Source organism: Engraulis encrasicolus, unplaced genomic scaffold, assembly GCF_034702125.1.
Source record: "Engraulis encrasicolus isolate BLACKSEA-1 unplaced genomic scaffold, IST_EnEncr_1.0 scaffold_29_np1212, whole genome shotgun sequence".
Taxonomy (NCBI): Eukaryota; Metazoa; Chordata; class Actinopteri; order Clupeiformes; family Engraulidae; genus Engraulis; species Engraulis encrasicolus.
The window spans coordinates 1,660,558-1,672,840 of NW_026945588.1; the positions used below are offsets into that span (position 1 = coordinate 1,660,558).

Below are 12,283 nucleotides of genomic sequence, written 5' to 3' on the forward strand. Positions count from 1 at the left end.
ATATGCTAATTTGTTTTTATTCAATATCTTGTTAACCAAATGTTGTAGAGACTTCATTTTTGTTTTGGGAAGGTCATAGCAAAATGCCAGTTATGTTAACATTAATTATTAGCACTAATTAATGCTAATTTGTTTTTCTTCAATATTTCGTGAACCAAATGTCATAGAGACTCCATTCTTGTTTTGGGAAGGTCATAGCAACATGCCAGTCATGTCAATGCCAATTCTTAATGTTAATTAATGCTAATTTGTTTTTCTTCATTATCTCGTGAACCGAATGTCGTAGAGACTCCATTCTTGTTTTGGGGAGGTCATGGCAACATGCCAGTCATGTTAATGTAAATTGCTACTGCTACTTAATGTTAATTTGTGTTTCTTCAATATCTCATGAACCACAGGTAGTAGACACTCCATTTTTGTTTTGGGGAGGTCATAGTAGCATGCCAATCATGCCTATTCAAAATGTTATTGCTTACGCTAACGCTAGTACAGAAGTGCTCGAACTAGGGATTCAAATTATTGATTCATTCATTAACTATTAGTTGATAGTCTTATCGACTTTCGATTAATTAATAAGCGACGTTTTTTCACCTGAATTTCATAGGGCCTTTTAAATATCAGCTAGTTAAAACACTGAGTTCAAAAAGTATAGGCCTATATATTGTTATATTAAAATTATATTAGGAGAATTATATTATGATTATTAAGCCCATATTGTATTTTATTGTATTATGTTATATATTCCTCAAGAAATTATGCATTAGGAAAAGAAAGCAGACATATTGAGTGCGTTTTAATATGCAACCTTGCCTCCTCCACTTGCCTCCTCCACTTGCTTCTCGTCATGATGACATCACTGACAACAGCATTATATTTCAATATCTTGCAAAAGCTGAATTGTAAAGTCTTTTTCTCATTTGCAATTGGGATGGTGAATGAAAAACAGTCCCTCAAAAGTTGTTGTGGCGAGGCTGACAGCTGGGAAACTTAATTGTTTTCTCCACGGAGGAGGGGCCAGGAGGCGGGACGAGGAGACAAGCACAAGTGGAGGAGGCAAGGTCACATATTGGGATGCACCCGTTTTCTACTGTATGGCATCTCCAGACCACCTTTGGGGGGCATTGCTTGGTTTCACCCATGAGTGAACTCAAAGCAGATTTATCTTTAGTAGCCCCCACGCCCCCTCTATGTCGCCTGGCCTGAGATATGACAGACAACGTTGAGTGAGTCAAACGTGACTGTGAGCAAACTCTGGACTTATCTGCCTAAATGGGAGTGTCAGCAGCATGATCAACCACAAGCATTTTAATTTAATAAGCTTCAAAATAAAGAAATGCTATATTTTGGGTAGAGTGTTGTTGTCCATAATGGATAGTAATGTTAACAAAGTTTGTTTCTGAACAAAAAAAAACTATTTCCTGTGTCTGTAAGGAGAGCTAATAAGCTAACAGGCTCCATTGAGAATGAATGGAGCTATGACAACAACACTTATAGCTAACATGGATTCACCTGCAATTAGCATGGTCATATATTACCATGCCCAGTTCAGCTAATACCAGTCTTGTTATCTGGGTGTTAGTGATTAAAATTACAGCCCACAGTTTGAAATGACTATGTTTGTGATTTCGCTACTTAGCACGCTAAGCTAACCTAGCAAGCTTAAAGTGATACTGTGCCATTTTTGGAAATACGTTTATTGTACATCTCTTTGTGTTGAATGACAGAGTTTTACCTTTCTCCTGTACTTTCAATCGTTCTGTGAGTATGGCAGTGCAAATTTTACGTCTAAGCTAGCAATTAACATTGAGTTCTACAAGACCAGTTAGCCGCCAGCTGGTCTCATAGGACTCAATATTAGAGGTAAAATTTGCACTGCCATACTCGCAGAACGATTGAAAGTACAGGAGAAAGGCAATACTTGGTCATTCAACACAAAGAGAGGTGTACAATAAACATATTTCCAAAAATGGGACAGTATCACTTTAACCCTACAGAAAAATGATGCTTACCAGTGACATTATTTGTCATTTGTCACTACCTGTCTTGAAAGATCGTTTTTCACATTATTCAAACAGTAACAGCTTAAACCATTGGGCTTGGCATAATCACAGATTCAAGTACACATCTCCAAAAGACCCACATGAACTGTAGAAGTTGCAGTGACGATTTAATATATAAATAGATGTGCACCATGGATTTGAATAGGACTAGAAGAACTACTCATCAGTCTCTAGCGCCCTCTAGCGATTAATCACGATTAATACATTTTAATCGAGCAACCTCTTACTGGACAATTAATTTAAAGTCGATTAATCATTTGCATCCCTAGCTCGAACTGGGATGTAGTTCAAGCTACCACACTAATTTCTGGTGATAAAACTGTGGGAAAGTGGGAAAGATGTGATGGGATTGGGGGCTCGAGCCGTAGGTGCGAAGGCCCTTGATCGCCACTTGCGGCTTTAATTATTATCAGTATTTATTTTTTTGACCCTGGTGACTGTTGTGATTGACCAATGACCTTGGCGGAAAGGCAGAATGATGCAACTGTGGTAGGGGAGTAACTTTATGAAAAAAACTAATTTTGACAAAATCGGACTTAGGCGGTCGACAATATTGAAATTGGCAGAATTTGTCCTTTAAATGCTTTAGCATTTACGTTAGCATTACCTGTGTGTATGAATCTCTCTATAGGTGTGCTCTGCTGGCCATCTTGGCTCAGGGTGGCCACACTAAAGTGGTACTTCTGTCCTGGATGAAGACCAGTCACCTCCACCTCAGAGTTTGATGTTCTAAGGCTGCAATGGTCCTGGCCTCGTCTCCGGATAATGTTGTACCTGTGTGGACCAGGAACGCCTTCAGGTGGAGACCATCGTAACGTCACTGACACTGGAGACACTTTGGCGAACTGGAGTTGGTCAGGAGGAGGAACACCTGAGGTACAACATGAGAATATTGACTAAAACCAGAAAACAAAAAAAAAACATCAGATATCTTTTTTAAAATAATTAATTTATGATACAGACCTCCTTTTGTTACGATGCTGCTCTTCGGTACCTGTGACGGAAATGCATTAGAGATGAGATTAACATGCATCCCTCTCTATACACATGATAATTTAATCTCACTTTATACAGTGGTGCTCATATGTTTACATAACCCAGCAGAATATACGCTTTCTTGGCAATTTCTCACAAAATACAAACCCCAACTCCGATGAAGTTGGGACGTTTGGTAAACAGTGAATAAAATCAAAATGCTATCATTTTCAAAATATTCAATCTATTCATTAGATGGAGAATAGTGAAAAGACAACATATTAAGTGTTAAAACCGAGAAAAAATATTGTTTTGGGGGACATATGTACTCATTTCTAATTTGATAAATCCAACACGTCTCAAAAGAGTTGGGACGGGGACAATAAATGGCAGCCAATGTCGAGGAAGACTAAAAACAAAACAAAAGACAATACTTAACAGTTAAATACATTAACCGATGAGATGATTTTATATAAAAAACAGTGTTGATTCCTATCTTGGACATGATTTCACCAGCTTAAATGGTGGGTGTATTCCTTGTCATGTTTTGCAATGTTTTCCTTTCTGTAGTGCTTACAGTGTGACAGGTCTTGACCAAAAACCCACCATTTTATCACCTGCTGTTCCTTATGATGGAGCCAAACTGTTAAAACATAGTAGAGAATGCAATTTGACCTTACTATGTGGCAGTAATGGAAGATCTCCCTTCAAAATATAATGCATGAGTGGCTTTTCATGCTGTTTAAAACCCATTTATACCATTCAGCACTGTATTTCACTCTACAGATGAGTGAGAACATCTTAACCAATGCACTACTGCACCCGCATGCCATCATGGAGGCTGACTTTTGAAGTTAGCACTAACACAAGTTGGATGGTTCATTTTCACTGTAGCACAGGATGTGCAATGCTCTATTATTGTCAAAAAGAATGGACTTCTACAACTTCTGCTGACTTCTGTAAGCAAAGGACAGTTTCCCATGTCTTCTGGGTCTATTTCAAGTGAGCTCAGGTGCTTAGGAGAATGTTACACCCCTGTATCATTTGCACGCATTAAGCATTCTTATATGGTCAATTTTCAATAGCTCTAGCACTCCAGGAATTAGAGTGAGACTACAGCCAATATATATTTCATGATGTCATGAACCTATACAATGATTTTTGTAACAAAAATATGTCTTATATACACTCAATCGTGGTTAATCAAAGGGAATTCAAAAATGTATGTAATAACTATGGTAATTATTCCCTTTGCATCTTTAATTCTGAGTGACTCAGCCTCTCTGTGATGATCTTATACCTGGACACCTATATTGTCCGTCAGTACAATTCATTTTGAAATGTTCTTCTTTGTTGTTTTATCTTATTTGGATGTTTACTAAATTTCACTGATCCCCGTCCCAACTCTTTTGAGACGTGTTGGATTTATCAAATTAGAAATGAGTACATATGTCCCCCAAAACAATCTTTTTTCTCGGTTTTAACACTTAATATGTTGTCTTTTCACTATTCTCCATCTAATGAATATACTGAATGTATTGAAAATGATAGCATTTTGATTTTATTCACTGTTTACCAAACGTCCCAACTTCATCGGAGTTGGGGTTTGTATGAAGGATTACACAAAACCTTTTTTTTCAGTCATTGCTAGTGACTGGCTTAAGATATTTATTAGCAATCTTTTGTGTTTACTCTTTCAAAAGCATGATCACAACCCAAACTACCCAAATGACCCTGTTCAAAAGTTTACATACCCTAGTTTCTGATGCTGAATATGACCCTGTTTAACATCAGGGACCGCTCTAAATTGTTTATGGTAGTTGTGGATGAGGCTCTTAATGTTCTCAGATGACAAAACAGCACATTCTTCCTGGCGGAATAATTGTTTCCTATCTTGCTGGAACCTCACATTTGAGGTTTCCCCTGAGTGGCTCAATAATGTTGAGATCAGGAGAGTGAGATGGTCGCTCAAAAACTGATTTGGCTGAGGTGTCTGATTTGGCTTTCTGTGTCGAAATATTGTCATGTTGGCATGTCCAACAATGGACCATATGCAGTTTCAAGGCTGATGTGTGTCAAGTTGTCACAGGACAATGTATTCATCATTCTGCGAACGTAAGGACCAAAAGTATAGTGCATTTGTAACTCAAATGTCCCCATGACATCAGTGGTCCATGACCATGTTTCACAGAAGGGATGGTGTAACTTTCATCATAGGCTCCGTTGACTGTTCTCCAAATGGTACTCTTAATAGTGGCTGAAAAAAGTTCCATATTGATCTCATTTTTCCAAATGACTGTCACAGGCATTTTGATGCTTCTCACTATGCTATTTGGTGTATCATATCACTGATTCTTGAGAAAGTGGCTAAAACAGGTTGTAATCTTGAAAGAAAAAAACGAAGTGAATTACAAAATAATATGGTATATCCTCATAGACAAAGGTCTTGGCTTTTCAGAAATGCACAAGGCCAATCTCCCCATTTTCAATTTTTTTCAGAAATCAGGTTTTTTTCCGATCATACCTTGTTTTTTGTCAACACCGTCAGACACAATTAAAAGCAATAAAAAGTGTATTGATTTGGTTGCATATGTATCTGGAGTTTTTAAGTGATTGTGTGTGTTTTTTTGGTTCACACATACGCCTTTAAATGTTGAAAATTCACTTTCATTCTATTTTAATACTGCTTCATGTGTTCTAATTTAAAAATATGTGCTGTCAGACAATGCTTACTTAATAAACAGATCAAACAGTTTTTTTGTAATTTCACAAATATTCGTGTAGGCTTAAATTTGCTATTACTTGTATGTATACAATGTATACATATATATGTATATGTGCATATCTGCAGAACCACTTCAATATGGACTTTCACATCATGGTGATATTATTCAATAATATCAGTGATTTTTACATTTTAAGTCAATTGAAATGATGATGTCTGTCCTTGGGACAGCTGTTTTTACAGGGTGTGGGCAGGTTTATAGCCATGAAAAGTAATAAAATTACACTTAAATATTTCAAACGACGGTACATTTATGTAACAGACCCCTGGGTCTTTACCTGGATTCATTTTGTTCATGAAAATGTAGTTTATTTTCAACAGAATTGGCAGTTTATTGCAGAGACATGTTTTAGCCGCTTTCTCAAGAATCAGTGATATGCAAAATAACATGTTTGCATTTTTGTAGTAATGGCTTTCTCCTGGCAACCCCCAACAGCCCATCTTGAAGTTTTGTTTTGGTTGTCCTATGCATCCTGAACAATTTCCCTCGCAATGATCATTGCAATGCAATGATTCCCTTGCCCAATGGCTTGATTCCAACCAAACCCCCTCATATTGCATTTCTGAATTGAAATTCCAACAGTGCCAACATGACAATATTTCGACACAGAAAGCCAAATCAACCCGCCATTAGCTTCAGAAAGAATAAAATTAAGGTTTTTGAGCGACCATCTTACTCTCCTGATCTCAACGTCATTGAGCCACTCAGGGGAACTCAAATGTGAGGTTCCAGCAAGACACCCAAAGATATTATAGGAAACAACCATTCTGCCAGGAAGAATGTGCTGTTTTGTCATCTGAGAAAATTAAGAGCCTTATCCACAACTACCACAAACAATTTAGAGTGGTCCCTGATGTTAAACAGGGCCATATTCAGCATCAGACACATAGGGTATGTAAACTTTTGAACAGGGTCATTTGGGTAGTTTGGGTTGTGATCATGCTTTTGAAAGAGTAAACACAGAAGATTGCTAATAAATGTCTTAGGCCAGTCACTAGCAATGAATAAAAAAAAAAAGGTTTTCTGTAATCCTTCATATTTTGTGAGAAATCGCAGAGAAAGCATATATTCTGCTGGGGTATGTAAACATATGAGCACCACTGTATATATTTTTTAATCAGTGTTTCCCATACATTGAGGAAACTATGACGCACCGCTATGGCGCTATGAATTTCCACTGAAATGACACACCCAACAGCCCCCCCCCTCCCCCCCCCCCCCCCTCCCCCCCCCCCCACCCCCCCTCCCCCCCCCCCCCCCCCTCCCCGGCTGCCCCCATAGTTTCCAAAACATCTGTGGGAAACACTGTTAATTGACCAGCTCACCTGCTCAATGGCATCGTGTCCTTTATGTCTGTGGAGTAAACATCGTGAGCAGATTGCTGTTTGGTCGGTCCTGCAGAAGAACTCCAGCTCTCGTCTGTGCTCAGTGCAGAGAGCCTGTTGCTCCTGTTGCTGTAGGTCCTGCAGCTGATGTCTCTCCAGATCTGGATCAGTGTAGTGAGGAGTGATGCAGGTCCTGCAGTAGGAATCTCCACAGGTCACACAGGACTTCACAGCTGGGTAAGGGCATCCAGAGACATCACAGGGGTCTGGATTTATTGTGGAACTGCAAGGACAGACATCAGTTGGATATATGTTGTATTTTGTCATGTGTGCTGGTGAGAAATGGGAAACATCCACCACCCTTAAAGCAATACCCCACCTCTTTTGATAACAGCAGCTATGCTAAGATGATAACAACTCATTCATCTACAGCAGGTATTCTCAACCTTTTCTGAAGAGATGTACCCTTCACCTTATCATAAGTGTGCAAATGTCCTCCCTTTATTATAACACAATAACAGAGGCTTGCAGATGACTAGTTAAAAAAGCTATAACTTTATAAACTATAGGGGTCTTCCGATAGCCGCAGTTTTAAGAGTTCTGTGAACTACCGAGGTGTGGCTTCCCTTTTTTTGCCCTTACCCCACCAATCTTCAGTTCTAACAGGGTCGATTTTAGAATCACCTCAGACGTGGTTCTAGGCGCGAGCCTAGTTCCAACCGTGACGTGTAACCTCACTGTAACTACTCCTGTCATTAACCATCGTGTGGAAACCATGAACACGGTTTTATCACTGCCACTCGTGGCAGCTCATTCTACCTAGAACCCAGGTGAAGATACTTTCTTTCTCATAGATTTTTGACTTATTTAAACTTTTTTAGATGCGTCCTAGTAGCCGTGGAGCCAAAGTCCCAAAATTGGGTTGGACCTGACATGGCTTGCCATACTTTTTATTTGTGATTTTTTTGATAGTTCTATTCCTTCGGACAAATAATTGGAGGGTCTGTTCGGGCGGAAATATCATGAAAAAAAAGTTGTGCCTTCATTTTTCGAGAGAAATTTCTGAAAAATTAAAAATGACCTGAAATCCTTGGTGGCTTGGGTAAGCTGTCAATAAAGGCTTTCCTGGTGCACAGGACACCCATGCTGACAACATTCAATAGAAAAAATATTCTTAAACCACATTTCAGTAGGATTTTGACTCAATTTTATGCCTAAAAATTAGGCGTTTTCAGGTAAGGATTTAAGGTAATTTTTCATTTTTCAGAAATTTCTCTCGAAAAATGAAGGGTACATACATTAAAACAGGCACAACTTTTTTTGCGATATTTCCGTTCGTGCAGACCCTCCAATTATTTGTCCTAAGGGAAGAGAACTATAAAAAAAAACACAAATAAAAAGTATGGCAAGCCATGTCAGGTTCCTCCCATTTTAAAGCACGTTTGAGAGTTTGGCTCCCCGGCTATCAGTATCTCTATAAGAGGGATTAGGGATGCAAATTATCGATTAATTAATTAATCATTAGTTGATAGTGTTATCTATCGACTTTCGATTAATTGATAAGCGGCGTTTTTTCACCTGAATTTCATAGGACCTTTTAAAATATCAGCTAAATAGTTAAAACACTGAATTCAAAAAGTATAGGCCTATATTGTTATATTAAATGATATTATGAGAATTACATTATGATCATTAATCCCATATTGTATTTTATTGTATTGTGTTATATTATATTATATATTCCTCAAGTAATTCTGCATTAGGAAAAGAAAGCAGACATGTTTTCTATGGCATCTCCACACCGCCTTTGGGGGGGCATTGCTTGGTTTCACCCAGGAGTGAACTACAAGTAGAAGTAGTTGCCCCACGCCCCCTCTTTGTCACCTTGCAGTTGCCTGAGATATGATGACAGACAACGTTGAGTGAAACGTGATCAGACTCAGAACTTGTCTGCATATAGGTGTGTCAGCCAGCATGATCAACCACAAGCATTTTAATTTTATACGCTTCAAAATAAAGAAATGCTATATTTTGGGTGGTGTGTTGTTGTCCATAATGCATAGTAATGTCAACAAAGTTCGTTTCTGAACAAAAAAAAGCTATTTCCTGTGTCTGTAAGGAGAGCTAATAAGCTAACAGGCTCCATTGAGAATGAATGGAGCTATGACAACAACACTTACAGCTAACATGGATTCACCTGAAATTGAACAGATGGTGCTCCTCTTCATCCAGTTCAGCTAATACTAGTCTTGATATCTGACAGGGTGTTAGTGATTAAAATTACAGCTCACAATTTGAAATGACTACGTTTGTGATTTCGCTAGTTAGCTGCTTGCAGTGACATTTGCCTGTCTTGAAAGATCGTTTTTCTCATAATTCAAACAGTAACAACTTACATCCTTGGGCTTGGCATAATCACAGATTCAAGTACACATCTCCAAAAGACCCACAAGAACTCTAGAAGTTGCAATGACGATTTAATAGATAAAATCTGCGCACCATGGATTTGAGTAGGACTAGAATAACCACTCAACAGTCTCTAGCGCCCACTAGCGATTAATCGCGATTAATACATTTTGATCGAGCAACCTCTTGCTCGACAACTAATCTAAAGTCGATTAATCATTTGCATCCCTAAAGAGGGTATGTCTGTCCGTCGGTCTGTTTGTCTGCACATTCTTTAAATTAGCCATTTTTCGTGTTACTCTCTTCATATTTGTGCTACTGGGCGCGCCTTTGTCCATCTGTCGGACTTCTTTTATTTTAGTTAAAATTTAGTTTAGTTGTGTTTTTTCAATTTTACCTGGGAACTCCATCTTCCCTTCTGACATTTACTGGTACATCAATTGAAGCATCACTCCTCACAGACACCACATTGGGTACAGGACGAGGTAGTCTCCTGAGCAGAAAAAGGGCAATCAGTGAATGCACCAAATATTAATTTGGGTTTGAAATGATGTGCAGATGAATGCAGAGTTCTTACCTGGCATCTCCCTGTTCCCATCTGAAATCAAGCGGTAGGTCCATTGACTCATCGCTCTTCATAGAAACCATACTGACCACAGGACTAGGGGGCCTTCTGATAGACAAAGAGCAGAAAATATGTTAATGAAACACAGAGGTGACAGAATTAAAAGTAAAAGTTAAAAACATAAACACGGTTTCATTCCAACACAGGAAATTTATCTGAGTAACCAGTAGATCTGTGTACTTGCCTTAAAGGGACACTGTGCAGGAAATGGCCAAAAATGTTACTGCAACTATGCTGCTCATTGAAATTGGGTTGCCTTTTGCCAAATTTGATATTTTCATGTTTAAGTAAATAAACTAATATTTTCTAGTATGGCCCAGGTACAGTCATTTTTGCAGCTAAAATGGCTATTTCTGGAAATTCAAAATGGCGAACCATGGAGAAGATCCCCCTTTTCATGTATGAAAAATGCCATTTTTCCAGTCATAATGAATACTTAGAATTTGATGGTGGTGGTAAGTATTCATGAAAAAGGTAGCATTAGTGAATGGGTAGTATGAATTTTGGAAATAAACAACTAAAAATCCCACAGTGTCCCTTTAAAGGAGTATGCCACTATTTTGGGGCTTAATACAGTTAAAATCGTTGGCTGGAGTTTATAAAGGTGGTAAAGTGTCTTATTTTTCATGTTAAGCGTTGTCTTGCTTTAAGACAAGTTAAAAGAGGAAATATGTCGCTAAGCTAGTGAAAGTTAATGGATCCGATCCATTGACTTTCACTAGCTTAGCGACATGCGCCCTCTTTTAACTTGTCTTAAAGCAAGACAACGGCTTACATGAAAAATAAGACACTTAATCACCTTTATAAACACTGGCCAACGATTTTAACTGTGTTAAGACCCAAAATAGTGGCATACCCCTTTAAGATCAGCCGACTCTGCACTGGTTGGATCAAGTTTGTGGTGGGTCCTTATTAGGTTTTTAGTGTTTTTCAGCAGCAACACAGTCTATCCCATTAGATACAATGGAGTAAATGGTGTAACAGATATGCAGGTCATTTACTATTGAAGGACAACTGCAGTATTTTGAACATTAAGCCCCTTTTCTGGGTTGTCTGCAATGTTTTAGATATTTTACACGTTTTCTGCTGTCTCCGTCATTTGGCTTATTTAGATTTTGTCTCAATTGGCTTTACAATGGCCATCTATGGGCATGTCCAAATATGTCTTAAAAAACAACTTAAGCATTTGTTTTCCAACGTATGCATCTCACTAAGTGGTTAGGGATGTTCAATAGCGTTTCCTAACAAGTCTGAAGGAAAAAAATGGACTCTGTCATTCTTATTAGGTATTTTATGAGGAAAAGGAAAAGGAAAAGGAAAACAAATATTTACAAAAGGCTACATAAAACATGACAGAAACCATGTTGCACTAGGAAAAAGTGTTATGGAATATCAGTGAACACCCCTAAACACTTGGTGAGTTGCACAGTATTGAAAACAAATGTTTAGAGTGGATTTAGGAACATATTTGGACATGCCCACAGACGGCTATTCTAAAGCCGGTTGAGACAAAATCCAAATTAGCCAAATAACGGACACAGCAGCAAACATCAAAAAACAACGGTGAGTGGGGTTCTAAAAGATCAGATAAGATAAGATTATATAAACTTTATTGTCTGTTTACACAGAAATTTGTCTGCATGACACTTCTCCACAATCCACAAGTAAACGCACATTAAAGACACACATAACAAAATATGGCCTATATAGTCTAGTCATCTACAGTGAGTCCAATATGTATTTGATCCCTTGCTGATTTTGCCGGTTTGCCCACTAATAAAGACATGATCAGTCTAGAAATGTATGATAATATGTATTCAAACATGGAGAGACAGAATATCAAAAAGAAATTCCAGAGAATAACTTAAAATAATATATTTTGATTTATTTGTATTTAATTTAGGCAAATAAGTATTTGACCCCTCTAGCTAAAGAAGATAAAGTGCTTTGTGGCAAAGTCCTGGTTGTCTAGCACTGAGGTCAGATGTTTCTTTTAGTTGATGACAATGTTTGTGCATATAGTAGAAAATATTTTTGCCCATTTTTCTTTGCACATTATCTCTAAAACATTAATAGTTTGTGGCTGTAGCTTGGTAAATGGGAGGT

The 12,283-nt window shown here is 38.1% G+C and overlaps 1 protein-coding gene across 1 annotated transcript in view; it reads right to left on the reverse strand.

Annotated features, from left to right (window-relative positions):
- LOC134443249 (interferon-induced very large GTPase 1-like) overlaps window positions 1-10,181 on the reverse strand; it is a 70,601-nt gene extending 60,420 nt beyond the window's left edge. The window contains exons 1-4 of the mRNA XM_063193127.1: window positions 10,130-10,181; window positions 7,147-7,379; window positions 3,024-3,054; window positions 2,668-2,931 (exon numbers count right to left, since the gene is read on the reverse strand). Of these exons, the coding sequence (XP_063049197.1) occupies window positions 2,668-2,931; window positions 3,024-3,054; window positions 7,147-7,379; window positions 10,130-10,181 (580 nt within the window). The remainder of the gene's footprint in view (window positions 1-2,667; window positions 2,932-3,023; window positions 3,055-7,146; window positions 7,380-10,129) is intronic.
- Between the last annotated feature and the right edge of the window lie 2,102 nt (window positions 10,182-12,283).